This window comes from Sciurus carolinensis, chromosome 6 (assembly GCF_902686445.1).
Source record: "Sciurus carolinensis chromosome 6, mSciCar1.2, whole genome shotgun sequence".
In the NCBI taxonomy this organism is placed as follows: Eukaryota; Metazoa; Chordata; class Mammalia; order Rodentia; family Sciuridae; genus Sciurus; species Sciurus carolinensis.
The window spans coordinates 67,440,003-67,460,437 of NC_062218.1; the positions used below are offsets into that span (position 1 = coordinate 67,440,003).

Sequence of the window (20,435 nt, forward strand, 5' to 3'; positions counted from 1 at the left end):
TTGATACTCGAATTCCTAACTTCTCCCTCATTCTTAAGTTTTCAATTGGTGGACACGTCTGCGTTTAAGTGTGGTTTTCTAACCTCTTAGGAGGAAGGTAGTGACACTACATTCTTGCTGTTGCTCTATTCTTGCTCCTCATTGGTCACTCTTTTATATTTCCGATATTAGAAAATTTGTTGGAGGACAGTGTGCAGGGACCATTGAAACCGCTGGTGCCCCTTCCGCCAAGTTTCCCCTTGCCCTCTGCTTTCTACTCCGCAATAAGCCACCTTTGTCCTCCGCGGAGAGCACAAATTTTGGCCATCCGGACTGGGGAGGGAGAGGGAAGGCAGACCGAGCGCGGGGCGGGGCCTGGGCTCCCACACGCAGGCAGCAGAGGGGTCTCACCCCACCACACCGCGTCCAAGCCCCGGCCGGCCCTGACCGCGCCGTAGACGACGTCACAGGCCTGCGCGGAGCGCTCCCCCGGTGGCGGCAAAGCCCACTGCGCATGCTCAGACTCCGTTGTTGTGTTGGTGGCCGCTGAGGGAGGGGACGCACCCTTTTGGCTGGTCTCCCTCGCGGCGTGCTGGTTTCGCTCCACCACCGCCGCCGCCCTCAAGGCCCCCGCGGGCTACTTCCCTGCTTCCTGGGGCCGCAGGCGCGGCGATAGCCTCACGGGCGCTAGGTGCAGATCCCCGCCTCCCCTCCCCCAGCCCCGTCGCCCCGCCCCGCCAGGCTGGGCTGCGGGGTCAGGGGCCGAGCGGAGCGGGGTGAGTATTCCCACAGCCAATGCAGCCGTCCTACTCCCTCCCGGCTCTGCTTCCCGCACCGTCCTCACCCCACTCCTAGGACCGGGAGGAAGGGCGGGAGCGGGTGGGCGGGAAGCAGCCCAGCCCGGAACAAAAGGCCTGGGAAGCGGGACTCGCGCCCCAGAACTAGGGGCCCGCGCGGTTGTAACCCTGGAGCCGCTGCTCAGGCTCCCGGGAAGCGCCCGCGACCCAGCGCCTCTCTGCCCCCGCCGCGCAGCCGGTGTCTTCAGCACTTCAGGGGCCCCACTCTGTGTGCTCACCCTTAACATGGGTAGTTACATTCTTAAAAATCTCACAAATAGCAAGCCTTTGTGTGTGTAGCATTGAAACAAAGGATATTAAATTACTGGCGAGTCCCACTTGAAGGGGTTTCAGATTAAGTGCTGGAGGAATAACCTGCTATTTGTAGCCAGCACCCTCCCTAGAACTTATAAAATCACAAGGTGGAGGAAGGTGATGAGGAATACTTACCTGATTTGTAGAAACATTTCTAGTTGTGGTTTAAAATATATGTATATTTAAACATGGGAAATACAGCCCAAGGATGGCTACATGTCCTTTCAATATCAAAAGGGAGGCTTGTCCATCAGGCCCACCCGAAGATGGTTCAGTTATATAAAAAAAGAACCCAGAGGACTGTACTTTAACATAGTATTGGTTAGGGTTTAGGGGTTTAAACATCTCCAATTACGTATTTTCAACTAATTGAGATACAAATTATTTCTGATTGGGAGAAAATAACTCCTGAAGGGTGTGGTTTTTTAGGATAGCAATCTTAAGCTTTTTATTTGAGCCTTGGTCTTACTATGTTCCCCTCTGGGTCTCCAATTCCTGGACTCAAGCGATCCTTAGTAACTGGTCCATCATTTTCTTCAGTTTACCATTTAGCATGCTCCTTCATTATCAGTTCAGCATATCTTTGCTAAAGGTGCATTTGGTTTGAGTCATGTTTGTAACTTATAATTTGATAACAGCCTCCAATCTTTAGTGGCAAAGTTTAAATTTATGCTTTTCAGGGTTGGAGAACATAGGCCCATGCACTACTCAAGTTTTTCATGGGGTTCTAGGTAGAAGAATCATTCCCTCCTTGCTTCCAAAGAATCAAACATTGACAAGAGGAACATTACAAAATGAAAACCTTAACCAAAACATGGAACTTGAGTACTGAGAAATTTAAAGTCTGCAAAGTACACAGTTTAAAATTGTTAATTTGTATTTTAATTAAGGAAACTAGTAGAAATAGTTCTAAACTGGATTCATTTGGATAATGGAAATGTTACAAGATTATTTCCCTGTTCCCTGCTTTCCAACTACCATCTCCTGTTTTATTTACCATAATATTAACAGATCTTGCTGCATGATGGGGCAATTGAATTAGGCATACACACACACACACACACACACACACACACACATATACATATATTTGTGGGGGTGGGTATTGGGGATTTAACCCAGGGGTGCTCTACCAATGAGCTACACTCCCAGCCTGTGTATATTTTATTTTTTAGGGTCTCACTAAGCTGCCCAGGCTGTGCAGCTTGAGAGCTTCCTGCCTCAGTCTCCTGGGTTGCTAGAATTGTAGGCATGCACCACCTCACTTGACTAGGCATAATGTTTTGTGAAATTTTATCATGATAGCAGTTCCTAATGCTTAGTAAGTTTCTGGGAAAGCATCCTCTTAGGAAAAACAAGTAGAATGAATCTTATATAAGTAGATTGCTTTAGACTAGGTTTGCTTTTATTATCTATATCTTTGAAACCTACAGATATGTTTAGGACCTTAGAGGTTGTATTTGAATCATAAATATAACCAGGAACTATATAAAAAAAAGAGCTATAGAGATTATCTGTTAAAAACAAATGTATTTAGGGGTCAAGCAGGCTGGGTATAAAACAATTGGAAAATAGGGGAATGGAAAATAAACTACCTGAAGGTATCTGGCTTACAGAGAGATTGCTAGAAACTAGGCAGCAGCAGAGGCTTCTCTAATGTTCCTGCCATCCCAGGCCTTGAAGCATCTGAATGCATTAGTTTATAGGATCCAAGAAGAGTAATTACTAATAGGAGTTTAGCTTTGAAGTTAGGATTATTTTATATTACTGTCATGTAATATCTTTTCAAGAAAACCTTTTTAATATCCCTTCTGAGCTCAATAACCTACAGTGGTTTCTTATTGTCCACTGTTTTAAATGGAATCTCCATTTAAAGTTTTAAGGCCATTTATAAACTGCTTGCTCCCTGCCTCCCAGATTTTCCTGTAATCCTCAATCTTCTCTCTAGTTAGGCTCTTTACTTGCTTATTTAATGTCATTTCAACCTGTTCCTATGCTCACTGCCACCCCCACCCCTATTTCTACCTTATTGCTTTCCTTTGATTGCCTCTTATAAATCAGGGATTAGTTGAACTCTTAACTCCTCTAGGGCATTGACTCTGGATACATACTACTCTTGGCCACCCTTAATAGCTATTATCTTGGGACTGGGAGTGTGGCTTACTGTTAAAGTTCTTCCCAGACATACAAAAGGCCCTGGGTTTGACAAATAAGAAAGCTAAAATATTAGGCCAAGTGCAGTGGCACATGTCTGCAAAACTTGTGACTAAAGAGGCAGGAGGATTGAAAGTTTGAGGCCAGCCTCAGCAGTTTAGTGAAACCCTGTCTCAAAAAATAAAAGAGGACTGGGGATGTGGCTCAGTGGTTGAGTGCCCCTGGATTCAATTTCTGAATACCCCCCGCCCCCAGCAAATAGAGCAAATCATGACAATTTACCTAAGTACTGTGAGGATTTGAATTACCACAGTTCTTGATACATAGTAAAAGCTTAATAGATACTTTTTAAAATTATTGTTTTAATTCATACTAATTCTTTAAACGATGATTATCTAAATTTGTCACCAATTTTTACTGTCTTACTCTCTAATGTTCTTTTCAGTTTGAATCTTTTCTTAAAAATTTGATTACAATCTGTTGAATGCAAAAAGCATGTACTATTTTTTGCAGTACTGGAGTTTGAATCCTGGAACTCTTTACCAGTAAGCTACATCCTCGACTTGTTTTATTTTTTGAGACAGGGTCTCACTAAGTTGTGCATGCTAACCTTGAACTTGAAATCCTCTTACCTCAACCTCCCAAGCAGATTGGCTGTATTTCTTTTTTAAAGTCTCTTAAAACTCTTAAGGTCTTCCTGTCTTACTACCATATATATGTATATATTCATTCTTCCTATCTGACTGTGTGACTTTTCTATTAACCATTTAACCATTTTTTCTGTTGCTTATAGTTTTAAATTTATATCCTATTTTGTATTTGATGTAGCTTATAAACATGTAATAACATGCAAAATAAACTGGGTGCCATGGTGCTTGCATGTAATCCCAGCTACTCTGGAGACTGAGGCAGGAGGATCACAAGTTCATGGTGAATCTTGGCAATTTAGGGAAACTTTGTCTCAAAATAAAACACTTTTTGAAAAGTGGTACTGGAGATATACCTTAATGGTAGAGCACCCCAGGGTTCAATTCCCAGTACCATGGGGAGAAAAGAAAGATAACAGGGTCATGAAAATATGAATCCTGAATAGAAAGGTGAGATTAGAATGAATTACTTTGAAATTTTTTTGTGAAAAGTTACAGGATTTTTTTGGGTACAATTGTTAAAGGTAGGCCACAGACTGTTAGGAATTTCATGGTGGTGAAATTTAAAAAGGAAACACCACTTGCTTTTTAAAAACCATTTCCTGTGTTAAAATCATCGTGAAGCCATTGCCTGAGGAGGCTCTAGCCCCACAGATTTCCTCTTATACAAACCTCAGTGAACTCTGTAAACTGTCATATTCCAGCAAAATGAAACTTAAGATGAACCACCAACTAACCTCTAAGGGCTTTCCACTGGAATAATATAAGTAAGGCTACTGCTCCATTTTAGCCAGTCAGATATTTCCTTTTCCTTGGTCTGTATTCACTTCATAAAAACCTTTCCCTGTTTTTGATGAAACCCCTAGCTACTTGCATTCTGGAGCTGCCTGATTCACGAATTGCTGTCTATGCAAATAAATTCTTTAAAAATTTAGTGTGCCTTAGTTTATCTTCATTTACTTGGAAGCTGAGTGAAATGCAGTTTGTGATTAAAAAAATTTTTTTTTTGAAAGGATACTCTGAGAAGCCCTAGAATTAAGTTCTCCAGACTTGGAACCATAACCAACTTTCCAGTGTTTCTCAAAGGAGGCTAAGTGTGTGTGTGTGTGTGTGTTTTGGTTTGTTTGGACTGGGAATTGAACCCAGAGGCACTTTACCACTAAGCTGTATCCCCAGTTCATTTTTACTTTTTTAAAATTTTGAGACAGGGTCTGACTAAGTTATTGAGTTTATCACTAAGTTGCTGAGACTGACCTTGAATTTACAATCCTTCTGCCTCAGCCTCCCAAATTGCTGGGATTATAGGCTGTAGTAGCAGTTTTATGAACAGTTCTTCATTGTGTGGGATTGCCCTGCATTTTGTAGGATGCTTATTATACCAACTCCCTGAACACTAAATGGCAGTAGTAAACTGTGACCCCTCTTTCTCTCTTTCCTTCCCTCCCTCCTTTCTTTTTTTCTGTGGTTTTGGGGATTTAACCCAGAGGCACTCTACCACAAAGCTACATCCGCAGCTTCCTAGTCTCTTTCCTTGTTTTATATTTTAGATAATTCCTTTTCTTTTTTTTCCCCCAGTACTGGGAATTGAACCCATGGGTGCTCTAACCATTGAGCTATATCCCTGGTCCTTTTAATTTTAGTTAGAGACTGGGTCTCCCTAAATTGCCCCAGCTGGCCTTGAACTTTCTATCCTTATGCCTACCCTCTTGAGTAGCTGGGATTATACATGTGCCACGGGGCCAGGTTCTTTTTATAGATAATTCCTAAAATTTCCTAATACTGAATTTAAGCCTATTACTGAAGCAAATTTTCCCTCTTATACTTTATGGAAGTGCCCCTTTTTTCATATACAAGGGCTTCCTTTTGATCCCATGTTGATATTGATAATTTTGGCTTACTCACCTTGATAAGGGACTTGTCTGGAGATGGGGTTGATTGGTTAGAATGAGCAAGTGCTTCTTCAACTCCCTCACTACACTTAGATTCTTCCTCTAGATGTTAGGTTGGAGAGCAAGAGGATGCCTTCAACCAAATTTATGAAGAATGGAATTTTTCTCTGTACTCAGAAGAAACTTTCCTTTCCAATTGATTATTTATTTGTTTGGTCCCAGGAATTGCACCCAGGGGCTCTTAACCACTGAGTCACATCCCCAGCCCTTTTAAAAATATTTTGCAGCAGGGTCTTATTAAGTTGCTTAGAGCTTTGCTAAATCACTGGTTTTGAACTTGCAGTCCTCCTGCCTCAGCCTCTCACGTCACTGGGTTACTGGCATGTGCTGCAGCATCTGGCCTCTTTTTTTTAAATTTTGAGACATGGTCTCCCTATGTTACTGAGGGTCTCATGTGGTTACTAAGGCTGGCCTCAAACTTGTGATCCGTGGTTGTCCTGCCTCACTTCCCTAGTTGCTATGATTGTGGGCATGTATGTTGCTACTGTGCTCAGCCTTTTCCACTTGTTTTAACCTTTCCTCCTATGACTATAATGTGGGGACTATTCTGTGATTTGAATGTTTATAGTTTTGTGGGTTTTAAGGAGATGTTGGCAGTGAGACTATACTCTTTAAAAATTAATCCTGTTCCCATAGCTACCTATCACTTGCTTTATTAGGTGCTCTACCATAGAGCTATGTCCCCAGCCCTTTTATTTATTTTTTTCTACATTTTAAAAATTGGTGCATTATAATTATACATAATAGTGGGATTCGTTGATACATATTCATACATGCACATAATATAACAATATACTTTGACCAATATCATTCGCCCAGTATTTCCCTCCCCCCGCCCCTCCCCCTGGTCCCTTTCTTCTTCTCAACTGATCTCCCTTCAATTTTCATGAGAAATACAGAATGGGAGAGTGAAATTACTTCTTACCTTCTTCCTAATGGGATGTCCTGCTATAGAAGTCAGAGCAAACATCAGCTACCAATAGAGATCCTTCACTTCTAGTCCAGGTACAATATTGTCTCATATTTAGCTTTGATTTGGGATGTGTGATGGAAAAGGAAAGAGGTAGAACTGATCCCTGCTATCAAGACTGAATGAACTGGGTGTGGTGGTGCATGCCTGTAATCTCTGATTTGGAGGCTGAGGCAGAAGGATTGAAAGTTTGAGGCCAGCCTCAGTAATTTAGTGAGGCCCTCTTTCAAAATAAAAAGGACTGGGGATGTAGTTCAGTGGTAAAGCCCCCCTGAGTTTTATCCTCAGAACCAAAAAACAGAAAAACAAAAACAAGCACTGTAATGTCTGTCTTTGGAGGCTTCTCTGAGCTCTGGATTGCCCAGGGCTATGCCTTCTGTGCCTCACCCAGGCTGCCAAATACCTTAAAATCCAGGTCTTTCATCAACTCTCAAAATGATTCATTGATTTGGTCTTTTTTTGGATTGAACCCAGAAGCACTTTACTACCAAGCTAAATCCCATGTTTTTCATTTTATTTTTTAAAGTTTTAAGACAGGGTCTCATTTAGTTGCTTAGGGCCTTGCTAAATTGCTGAAGCTGACCGTGAACTTGTGATTCTCCTGCCTCAGCCTCCAGAGTTGCTGGGATTATAGGTGTGGGCCACCACACCTGGCTTGGTCTCAGTTTTCTAGCATGATTCTCTCTCAGATTTCTGTCTGATACTAGCTAAAAATGCATATTTTGGGGCCTGCAGAGTCAGGTAATCTTTCTGGCCAGGGCCTATGAGTCCACATTTAAGTCACATCCTGGATGCCTCCTTACTCTCTAAAACTGGAAGACCTGTGCCCAAGGAACTTACTAGGTAAGTGATTAACCACTCTAAATGAATTCAAGCCAAATTGTCTTAAAGGTAATGAATTGATGGAAATAAAACATGCCTATATTTATAGTAAAGTGGAAGGACAAGTACAGAGGAAGTTGCCTACCTTTATCAGTTAGAAGTGATCTTTAGTGTTTACATGTATACACAGAACATAGCTTGTTCTGTGATATTCATAGTTTTGTAAATGATCTTACATTCTGAGAAATTTAGTTATATTTCTTACAGTGATTTCATCTCAGTTTTGATTCTGATACACACTAATTTATAGATTTATCAAAATAAATGTCTTGGGCTGCGAGTATGACTCAGTGGTAGAGTGCTTACTTAACATGTGTGAGGCTCAGGGTTTAATGCCCAGTGCCACCAAAAAAAAAAAAAAAAAAAAAAAAGAGAAAAGAGAAACGTCTTTGACCAAATCAACAACAACAACAACACCACAAAGGGCCAAAAAATTAGCCACTGTGGTGGTTCATGCCTGTAATTTCCAACAAACTCTGGAGGCTAAGGCAGAAGGATTGCAAGTTCTAGATTAACAGCAACTAAGTGAGAATCTGTCTTAAAATTAAAAGAAAAGTATAATAAAGAACTCAGTGTAAAGTGGCCCTGGTTTTAATCCCCAGTGCTGCAAAAGCAAAACAAACACCCCCCCCTCCACATTAGATTAAAAATCACATGTAAATCAGGCATGGGGGCACAGGCCTGTAATCCCAGAGACTCAGATGGCTGAGGCAGGAAGATCCCAATTTAAGACCAACCTCAGCAACTTAGCAAGGCCCTAAGCAACTTAGCAGGACCCTGTCTCAAAATAAAAAATAAAAAGGAGCTGGGTATGTTGGGGATGTGTCTCAGTGGTTAAGTGTCCCATGGGGTTCAATCTCCAGTACCAAAAAAAAAAAAAAAAAAAAAAAAAAAAAAAAACTACACAAAATATGGAGAGTGTGGTACTGAAAAAAGGTTTTTAACTGAAAGGATCATTTGGACTATAATTATACACAGTGTTATTCACCAGGGCTTCTTTTCTGAAAAGACATTTTTGGATAGCAGCAGAATAAGTTTTGTCTAAGGGTTAACCTACAGTTTGGAAAGACTACTCTCACTTGGTAGGGAAAAGTTATTTTTTTCTAATCTTTAGACTCTTCTGAAGTAGTTGAAAATATGTTTTGAAACAAAACAAAACAAAACAAAACACGCCCTCCAAAACCAAACCTTTTCATTTAGAGTAAGACTCAAGCAAAATAGATGTAATAACAATTTATACTTTATGACAGAAGGAGCTCTGAATCATTTCCAACTCTTACTTAAAATTAGAAATGAGAGGTTTATTGTCGAAGATGAGATCAGTATTGAAATTTGTCTTTTTATCAACAGTTCATGTGTTCTGCTGTTACCTCTATTCTGAATTTATGTCTCAGGTTTTTCATTTAGCAAATAATGATTATCGTTGTTTAATAAACTGCAGTTGTAGTTATTACTATTTTTTTACCCAATTTTCAACTACCTATGATAGGAAGCTCTAAGATTATAATTTCTGCCTTAACTAGTCTGTGAGTTTGGTAGAGGATCAGAGAATAAAAACTTGAAAAGTATGCATGAAAATGTTGATTGAATTATATTTTCATCTTTAATGACTTGAGTATTCTTACTTAAGCAAAGAATTATTCAATGGTATTTCATTATCGTACATTATGATGATTCAAGTTGAGATATGTATCTTTTTAATATATATTATAGTTTCTGATTTTGTAATCAAGCTGTGTTTGTATTATTGTAACATCCTTCAGCAAAGCCTGGTCTTTAGATGATCTAAAAAGTCTTCAACCAAATATTAATTAGTGTTTTGATATTCAGTCATCTTGCTTGTAGCACAGAGCTGTTAGTTAGATAAACTGTGGCTATTGAGTGAAATTTTGTTTCAACTAACATTTTCAATATTTCAGTAAATCTCAAGTAACTGGAGGGTTTAAGGAATGAAGTGTTTACTTGTTCTCTTTTGTTATTAAGAGCTTGCTTGGTGGTGCATTCCTGTAGTCTCAATGACTTGGGAGGCTTTGGTAGGAGGATATAAAGTTTGTAACCAGCCTCAGAATTTACCAAGGCCCTAAGCAACTCAGTGAGATCCTGTCTCAAAACAAAAAAGTAAAAAGGACTGGGGATGTGGCTCAGTGGTTCAGTGCCTCTGGGTTCAACCCCTGGTCTCAAAAAACAACAAAAAACAAAAAGTCAAATTTTCTTTGATTTAGTATCTGTTCTTAGATCTTGGGATCATCATCATATAGTTGGAAAAACTATCTTTGTGACCTTACATGTCAGTCTTCTATTTTTTTTTTCCCCCAGTATTGGGGATTGAACCCAAGGGTGCTAAACTACATTCCCAGCCCTGTTTTGGTTTTTGGTGACATGGTCTCACTATGTTGCCCATTCTGGTTTTGAATTTGTTCTTCTCCTGCTTAAGCCTCCTGGGATTACAGGTATGCACCATCACACCCAGCTTCCCATTTAGCTCTGCATCCTAGCTCTGAGGATGGAATGGGTTCTTTTACCGTCTATGCGATGCTGTTACAGAATCACTATTTTCTTTTCTTCTGAGTTCAAGACTCATCTCAAAATGCCTGCTAGACTCCTTTGCTTGCACATCCCACAGACATTTCAAACTGTAATTCATTTTTGGCTAAGCAAATCCTACCTCTCCCAAACCTGTTCCTCTTCCAGGGATTTCTGATGAAGTCAGTACACCACCACCTACAGCAGGAAACTTGGAACCATTTTTCAATCTTTTCTCTTCCTTCTCCCTCACATACCAAGGCCTGTCAGCTATAATGAGTATACTATCAAAATGTTACTGATGCCAGGCACAGTGGGACATATCTGTAATCCTAGCAATTTGGGAGTCTGAGGCAGGAGGATAGCAAATTTGAGACTGGCCTTGGTAACTTGTCTCAAAAAATAAGACTGGGGATATAGCTGAGTGGTAGAGACCCCAGGGTGAAATCCCCCGTACCAAAAAGGGAAAAAAAAAAAAAAAAAAAAAAAAAAAAGTTACCAAACCCACGTTTAGAGGCTCATCTCACTGAGAAACCAATGTCAGAGAGGAGTGTTAGGAAGAAAGGATTTATTCAGTGACTAGAGAATGGAGAAGAAGGAGCTTTGCTCACAAATCAACTTTTCAACTTCATTGGATGGAGAGACTACAGATACAGGATAGGAATAACGAGGGGGAGGGATAAGCTAATAAAGGGGAGGAATATTCATATCTTTTCTGGGAAGAGATGGCGATGTTCCAGGAACTTGAGTGCCACATTTTGTCATTCCTTTTATGGTCTGGTGTTTCCAGTTATGGTGACTGGTAGGTGCCTTTAGCCTTCGAGGAAGAGTTGTGGGCGGGGGGGAGGGAGACTAGGTAAGTCTAGGTCAAGGTAGCCCTATATTACTGTTTTGGACAAACATTTCTCAAATGATTAACATGTCTACATGCAGAGCTGAGTAGAATCTGACCCAAAGATTAAGGCAACAAAGGAGACAGATGCAATATGAAGACAGGTATGCTAAGCCTTTTTATTCCTTTCCAGTCACCCATCAGATATCTATAGGTCCAAATGAAGAGTCAATGTTCTCAGCACTGACTTCAGGTCCCCAAAAAATAACCAAGTCAAGGGTTATCATCATAGCTCACATGGCAGAGGTGTGATCTACAGCAAAACCAGTCGGGGAGTAATAATGTGTTGCCCAACTGTGTGATCTCCCCAAATTAGTGATTTTTAAGTCAATTAAGAACAAGTGAAGCTGGGTGTGGTGATGCATGCCTATAATCCCAGCAATTCCAGAGGCCGAGGCAGGAGAATCACAAGTTCTAGGCCAGTTTCAGTAACTAAGCAAGGGTCTAAACCACTTAGTGAGACGCTGACTCAAAATAAAAAATAAAAAGGGCTGGGGATGTGGACAGTGGTGTAGTGCTTCTGGGTTCAATTCCCTAGTACAAAAAACAAACAAACAAAAAACCAAGTGAAGATAGAGAATATATTTAGTTTTTTTCTGGTACCAATGTCTTCTGAATTCCTCCCTCTTCTTCTGCTCTACCACTAATCTTAGATGCTATTTAGCATGACTGTGTCTCTTGGATTACCATAAAAGACTTTTACTGATTTCATCCATTCAGGCAAGACTGCAGAATCCACTGGAAGTCAGAATGCAAATCTAATTAGTGTATTCCCACTTTCAAAACCCCTTTGATCCCTCAGGCTAGGGGCCGCGTCTTTATTAGCACCTGTTCTCCCAATACACTCTCTCCACCTCTAGATTTCAAACAAGAGTTCCTCAGTTACCGAACTTACTCTTTATGCAGTCTTTCACACGTTCTGTTCCCATTACCTCCCTCTTTTTGCTTGGTTAACTCCTTTTTTTTTTTTTTTTTTTTTTAAGCATTTCTTTTCTGTCACTTTTCCAACTTGTGTATGTATTGAATTCCAACATTTTTTAAACTAGAATTCTGTGTGTAACCTGGAGAATTCACTTACATCCAGGAATTTTGATGATTGCCTCAGTGGAAGTCCCTGCAGTTGTGTCTTCTGCACCACCCTCCTGCATTGGTGCTTTCTTCCCAGCCTGTCTTCCACTGCTCTCCCACCCTCTCAAACTATCCACTGTGATCTCAGAAGCACGTATCCATCGTAAAGAAACTTACCTTAACTCAACCCGCTACACGCTTTACTATATTCTGTGACTTATGTTAAAAAGTGTTTCTAGGAAGATGAATTCTGTGGTCAAAAGAGTTGAGAAAACTTTAGCTAATGGTTCCTACACCATAATGTGCCATGTGTATCTCCAGCTTGAGGGGTGGTCCATACAATGTGGGTTGGTTTTCATATATAAATCTCAAATAATAGTAATATCTTCGTTAGGCTTCTACAAATTACATTTGTGTGTGTGTGTGTGTGTGTGTGTGTGTGTGTGGTTTTTTTCATAGTGCTTGTGACTGAATCCAGGGCCAGGTAAGTGCTCTACCACTGAGTTTCATCCCCAGCTTTAAAAAAAAGTGGGCTTTAAAAAAAAAATCTCCAAAGCCCTTTAAGTGGAAGCTACTTTTTACTCCATCTCACATAACTCTGGGTGTGGAGATTGCTGATAGTCCCCACTTTCCTGATACCAATTTTAGGCGACTGCTTCCTTTCAACTCATGTAAGAGATCCTCCTCTTTTGAGGCTCATGTAATTCGGTTCTATAAGTTATGGCAAAGTCAGTTTTTCTTCTTACCTGCTATCTCTGTTCAGTGGTAGTAGCCTTTAGTGTCATCTTGAGAAGGATCCAAACATCATGTTTCTTTAAACTTCCTGATCTCCCATGATGTTCATCTCCAGGCTACTATATGTACTGACTCCCATGGCCATACCTGAGACCAGCAGATTCTAATATTTATATAGTCTTCCCATTTTTTCATTTCTCACCTTTTACTGCGCTCTTAAATGTTTTTGCTGTCCTTTTCTTTGAACCCAGGTGTACTCTACCATTGAGCTACATCCCCAGCTCTTTTTATTATTTATTTTTTGATTACGAGATAGGGTCTCACTAAGTTGTCGAGGGCCTTGCTAAATTGCTGAGGCTTGCCTCAAACTTGAGATCCTCCTGAGTCACTGAGATTATAGGTTGGTGTGTGCCACTCTGCCTGGGCCTTTTTGGTATCATATTCTTCAATTCCTCTATATTTTCTCAGTCCCTTCAACCTCTTTCCTACCTAACCTGGATTTTTGAGCTATTCTCACAAGCATTTCCTTTCCCCTCTTACACTCTTGTCCTTCTATTGAATCAACTCAGCAAAAAACCAAACTTTTTTTTTTTAATGGTGCTATGGATTAAACTAGAGCTTCCCACATAGTAGGCAAGTGCTTTAGAATACAGTTATACCCCTAGCCTCCAACTTTGCATTATTAATGTACCCTCTCTGCTGATTCCCATACTTGGAGGTAGGGAGGTGGAACACTCTAAAGACAATCTTAGCAAGTCACAGAGTGTGGCACTATAAATACATGATCTCTGGCCTTGTTAGGTCTTTACTTCTTTCTGCTCATCCTAATGCTGACCTCTGGCTACATGCAGTGGGCACACCTATAATCCTAGTGACTTGGGAGGCTCAGGCAACAGGATCACAGGTTTGAGGCCAGCCTCAGCAACTAAATGTTGTCCTTCCATTTTCCATACCAGCAATTTCAAATCTACACTGTTTTCTCAGATGCTCCCCTTTCACCACTGAACTCTTACTCTATACAGCACATTATCTGCCCCTGCATCAAAATGTCTTGTGACTTCTTCCTTAATTTTCAGTCTTCTTTTAAGGATGTCTCTGAGTTTTATATTCGTTCTCAAATACCTTTTCTCCATTTGCAAGGGGCAGTATGTCTACTGTATTGTTGAAGTCCATCCATCTGTGAGTGATTATGTCCCTCTCTCATAATGGGAGCAGCGGTGCTTCATGCTCAGCATGCGTCAGTCATCAGTTAGTGTTACAGAAAGAGACTGGACATTGTGACAATTAATCTAGTATGTTGTTGAATGGAGATTGGTTAAGAGAGTTTCTGTTGTAGCTAGGCATGGTGACTCGTGCCTATAATCTCAGCAACTCAGAAGACTGAGGTAGGAGGAGTATAAGTTCAAAGTCAGCCTCAATAACTTAGTGAAGCCCTAAGCAACATACCAAGACCTTGTCTCAAAAAGAAAAGTAAGCAAGGCGTGGTGTAATCCCAGAGGCCAGGGAGGCTGAGACAGGAAGACTGCGAGTTCATAGCTAGCCTTAGCAATGGCAAGGCACTAAGTAACTCAGTGAGACCCTGTCTCTAATACAAAATAGAGCTGGGGATGTGGATCAGTGGTCAAGGGCCCCTGAGTTCAATCCCCAATACCAAGGGAGAGAGAGAGAGAGAGAGAGAGAGAGAGAGAGAGAGAGAGAGAGAGAGAGACAAAGTTTCTACTGTAATTGTTTTTTGTTAGTTATCTCCCTTTGTTAGAGTATGAGCTCTTCAAAGGCAAAGAATATATATTTTTTCATTTTAAAAAATATTTAACCTTCATCTAAGCACAGTGCCTACTATTAATAGATACTCTCTATATATTTGTTGGATGAATGAACACATTCTTATATAGGTTATACCAAGTCTGAATAATCAGAACACTGATTTGGGAATCAGCTACTATAGACAGATCATTGACCCTGGGGCCAAATAGTTTTTTTTCCCCCAGTATTGGGGATTGAACCTAGAAGCACTCAACCACTGAGCTACATCCCCAGCCTTTTTATTTTTAAATTTTAGATAGGGTCTCTCTTAGTTGCCCAGGCTGGCCTTAAACTTGTGACTCTTCTATGTCAGCACCTCTGTTCCCTCAGTGACTGGGATTATAGGGATGTTCTCCCACATTGGGCCAAAATAAACTTTATACTAAGTATAGGTTCTAATAAAATATAACAGGAGGACTTATGCTATACTCAACAATACCCTTGCCATTATTAAAAACATAGATGATGGGCTGAGGGTAGTTCAGTGGTAGTGTGCATTTTTTAGCATGCATGAGGCCCTGGACTCAATCCCAGAACTCAAAACAAAAACAAAAGCAAAACACTAAAAACCAAACCGAACAAACCAAAAAGCAAACAGAAAGAAAAGACCTCTATAGATACATATTTGTTACAAATATAGGTTTTGAGTTTTCATGTTGACTGATAAAGGAAATGAGGACAGGGTGTGAAAGATGGGAACAATATGTTTTGGAATGACCCTGAGGTTATTTTCCATTGTGTAGCTCAAACTTTGTTTAAAGAAGTAAACGATTAGCAGAATTCCTTTCAATATCTGTTCTAAAGCTGTTGTTAATACTGAGTTTTTTTATTGCAGTTATTTAAAATGGAAGAAGATGAGTTTTTTGGAGAAAAAACATTCCAGCATCATTGTTCAGAATTCATTAAACATTCACGACAGATAGGTGATGGTTGGGAATGGAAATCATCAAAGGTAAAAATAGAAAATTTTTATTTCCTATTCAGTTTAGGGTTATTTATTTTTGCTGTATGAAACCTTAGTAATTGGCCAGGCCTGGTGGTGCAGGCCTATAATTCCACCTACTCCCAGGCTCAAGGAAAAGGATTGTAAATTCAAGGCAGCAGGACAGGATGACACATGCCCAATAATCCCAGCTACTCTGGAGACTGAAGCAGGAGGATTGCAAGTTTGAGGCCAGTCTCAGCAATTTTGCAAGTCCCTAAGACTTAGCAAGACCCTATCTTAAAATAAAAAAATAAAAAGGGCTGGGGATACAGCTGAATGGTAGCACACACGTGGGTTCAATTCCCAATACAAAAAAAAAAAAAAAAAGTTCATGGCATGCCTGGACAATTTAGTGACTCACTGTCGCAAAATAAAGAATAAAAAGGAGCTGACTGGGCTTGTTGCTCAGTGGTAGAGTGCCCCGAGTTCAATCCTTAGTAACACACATACAAGAACAACCAACAACAATAACAACAACAACAACAACAACAAACCTCAGCAATTAAGAGCTGGGTTATTAAATAAAAGGCTTTGATTGAAGGATGATTTGAAACAGATGTCTGTCTATTTTATTATTTCAACTCTATTTACTCATTATTATTGGACGAATGAAGTATTATCTAGAAAAGTCCTCAGGTGACCTGCTTTAATTTAATAGATAAAAATGTTTAGCTTAACTATCTGATGCTTCTCTGGGGCTTCACACCTTTTGTTTACATTATAAATTGTCATAGAAAACAATTGTGCAGAAAGTGAAAGGATAATCCTGAAACCAAACCATAGTCAAATAGGCACAAATTCTAAAATACTAGGGACTCTAGTAATTGGGGATATCTTAATAATGTAAACATATTCCAAAACATTTTTAAAAATTCTATTTAGATATATTATAAAGCATTTATTTCCACATACACAATGAGTCGAATTCTCTGTAAATTTTTTTTTCTTCCCCTGCAGTGGTGAGGATTAAACCCAAGTGCTCAGACATGTTAGGCAAGCATTCTACCACTAAGCTATACCAGAAATTTTAACTACTTTTTTTTTGGTACTGGGAATTAAACCCAGGGGTGCTTAACCACTGAGTCACATCCCAGTTCTTTTTTATTTTTTATTTTGAGATAAATTCTCTCTAAATTGCTGAGGCTGGCCTTGATCTTGTGATTTTTCCGGCCTCAGCCTCCGAGTCACTGGGATTACAGGCATGTTCCACTATGCCCTGATGCCAGAAATCTGTTTCTTAGAGAAGTTTTCTCTTCTTGACAGTTTATCTGATTCTGGAAAAGTGATGAATCCTGGTTCTCTTTGGGTTGGTTCTGCTTTATCTGTGTGCTCAGAGAAACTTGAGAACAGTTTTGAACTGATCCCATGATACGGAACTGATCCTAGGAGATGCAGGAGTTGATCAGGTCCAGAGGATCACTGGGGAGAAAAGCTATGATATCCTTTTGGGTCATAGGCCTGCACTGAGCTTTGACAGAGTGGTTGGTTCATGGACCTTTAGAGGTCAGTCTCTTATAGTAGGTTCCAGCCCCACTCTCTGTTAATGATTAGACAGGCCTTAAACCCTTAGGGAATCTCCCTGTCCAGGATAATGTGACCTAGTTTTCACCTTTTATTATTCTTTTTTGGTACCAGAGGTAGAACTCAGGGGCGCCTTACCACTAAGCTACATCCCCAGGCCTTTTTTTTTTTTTTTTTTTTTTTTTTAATTTTGGGACAGGGTCTCACTAAGTTGTTGAGGTTGGCCTTGAACTTGCAATCCTTCTGCCTCAGCCTCCTGAGTTGCTAGGATTACAGGTGTGTGCCACTGTGCCCTGCTTATTTGCACCTTTTATTAATTTCATTCTGGGTATTTTATAATTTTGTTTACTACTGTGTTTGAATTTTCACTTGTCTTTTTTGTTTTGTTTGTGATGTTAGGAATCAAACCAAGGGCCTATTACATGCTAGGCAAGTGCTTTGTCACTGAGTTATAATCCCAACCCTTGAGTTTTTGTTCATTTCCTTTTGTGATTATTGCTGATATATAAAAGAATGAATACTTTTTTGTGTTAATTTTGTATCCAGTTACTTTACTGAGTTTTCCTACTAGTTTTAATAGTTTTTCAGTCATTTCTCTTGATTCTTTTAAGTAGGGTGAGCTCTTTTGCAAATTAAAGGTCTTTTTTGTTGTTGTTTTCTTTTTAAAAAAAATTTTTTTTAGATGTTGATAGGCCTTTATTTTATTCATTTATTTATATGTGCTGCTGAGAATCGAACCCAGGGCCTCACACATGCTAGGCAAGCGCTCTTTCACTGAACTACAAGCCCAACCCCTATTTCTCTTAATTTTTTTATATATTCACTACAAAGTTATTAATAGTGATAACAGATCTCTTTGTCTTGTGTCTGATTTTGATATTAATGCTTCTGATATATGATGATTAAATAGAAGGTTGTTTTTTCGTTCATTGAAAGAGTATAGGTTTCCCTCTCTATTTCTTTTTCTTTTTGAGGGAATTGAATCCAGGGTCTCATACATACTAAGCACAAGCTCCACCACCAAGCTATACCCCCAACTCAAGTATAGATCTCTGATTCCTTTTGATCTGTAATAATTTTTGTGATTATACCTTGGGGACTTTCCCTTTTCACCAGTTTTGGGTGTGGGTGGTACTGGGGATTGAATCCAGGAGCACCCAACCTTCAGCCACATCTCCAGCCTCTCCCTTTTCTTTATTTAAAAAAAATTTTTTTTGGTTATAGACAGAAAAAATACCTTTGTTTTATTTATTTATTTATTTATTTATATGTGATGCTGAGGATTGAACCCAGTGCCTTACAGGTGCTAGGCAAGTGCTCTACCCCTAAGGCTACAACCCCAGCCCTTTTTTTTCTTTTTTAATTTTTAAAATTTGAGATAATGTTTCACTAAATTACCAAGACTGGCCTTTTATGATCTTCCTGCCTTAGTCACTGGAATTATAAGCATGAGTAACGGTACCTGACATCACCAGGTTTTTTTTTTTTTCTTCTTTTTTTTTTTAAAGTCAGAGGCAACATGATAAAAACTTACGTTACTGTTTCAGGGGAAGGGGAAAGTGAGGTATGGAGCTGCACTTCTGTGTGTGGGTGAGGTGGGGTGGGGGCTGGAAAGAATCTTCAGAAGAGAAATTATATCCGTCAGAAGTTTCTTCACTTAAATTCTAAACCAATGCCCTAAGAACCACTTTTCAGAATTCTTCTTTATTATTTGTCTGTCTCTAAAATGCTATGGCTAAATCTAGTTTCTTTTTTTTTTTTTAAGTTGTTGATGGATCTTTATTTTATTCATTTATTATATGTGGTTCTGAGAATCAAACCCAGTGCCTCACACATGCTAGGCAAGCACTTTACACTGAACCACAACCCTAGCCAATCTAGTTTCTTATTTGTCGACATTGACTGCTGCATGAGGAAAATTCTCTGCCCTTTGGAGTAAGAGTTACACCTCTAATTAAGGACTATTCTCTTTCGAGTGGGATTGAGCGCAAGGATAGTATCAAAACAAAACAAAATACTGTTCAGAAGATATCTCTATAACCCTAGGGCTAGAACTACAAACTCAAATGTCTTTGGAGACCAAGGTGGTAATGAGTCAAACTGCCGGGGACAAAACAATATGGGGAGACCCAGGCCCAGACTGCCTCCGTTCTGTACATTGCCATTTTGGAAATGTGGGCCCAAAATGTTACCAAATCTTGGAGCAAAAGGGAGTTCTCCAAGTTCAGAGGTTATGGGAATATATTTATTTCAAGAAAAGTAAAAAAGTTCAGATTTGGGAGGAGAAATCTCTGAATTTTTAAATGTTGGCTACTAATTTAAGAAGATATTTTTTGAACCCAGTGAAGATCAAACTGGACATCTCAGTGAGGCATGTTGTATGAGTCGAGGGTGGTCAGTTTATGACTTCTGGCATGAGGTGGCTGCATAGTGTGACTGGTTTCTCACCCACCCCTGCTTCACTGCATGCTTTTGATGGGAATTAGTGACAGGACCTTCAGGCTGTCTCTATCTACCCTAGTTTAGGACTCTATACCTCATTTGTACCATTTCAACAGTTTACCAGTTCTTCTCCAATTCACTGGACAAACTGCAGCCACGGTTAATCTTTCAAAATGTCTTTGATGGAGTCCCATTTTCTTCATGATTTTTTCCCTTTGTATTCAGTCAGAGCTCTATCTATCCTATCACAGAATAATATAGAAACTTCGTAATAAGTGTTCAAGTTTCTATATTGTGGCTTCCTGCTAACATTCCAACTCTTTACCACTCTAAAACTCATTTTCTTTCACTTTTTCTCCAAATTCCCAGAAATGAAGGAAAAGGTATTTTGAAAAATGAGTAAATTTTTATCATCATTACTGAAGGTGTGTGTCAGAGGGTATCATCAAGGGATGATCTTGATGATTTTCTGAAAGGTAAAAACCAGATAGGATTGAAGGAAGAAACTAGATCCTGAAGCAGGGTTTAGAGAGGACTTGTGGTGAAAGGGGAAAAGGGTTGTAGAGCAGAAAGGAGTGCTCCAAGTTCAGAGGCTATAGACCCAAATACAATTCTGAGTTCCTTTCTCTCTGATTTTATAAATGATTTTGAACTAAAAAACATTGTTAACACACTTTAATTAAAGCCTTTTCCCACTTATTTTGGATACTCAGTTTTACCCTTAAATATTATTT

The 20,435-nt window shown here is 39.7% G+C and overlaps 1 protein-coding gene across 4 annotated transcripts in view; it reads left to right on the forward strand.

The window, feature by feature from the left end:
• Nucleotides 1-539: 539 nt before the first annotated feature.
• Nucleotides 540-20,435, forward strand: part of Atg10 (autophagy related 10) — a 266,366-nt gene continuing 246,470 nt past the window's right edge. For 2 of the 4 annotated variants that reach the window (XR_007109189.1, XM_047556693.1), the window contains exons 1-2: nt 540-755; nt 15,589-15,705. Coding sequence is in view for 3 of the 4 variants with exons in the window: in XM_047556693.1 (XP_047412649.1) it covers nt 15,598-15,705 (108 nt within the window). In the remaining variant the exon portion in view is untranslated. Of the gene's footprint in view, nt 756-6,779; nt 6,886-15,588; nt 15,706-20,435 lie in introns of those variants that run through there. The other 2 variants (XM_047556694.1, XM_047556695.1) reach the window with 2 other exon arrangements.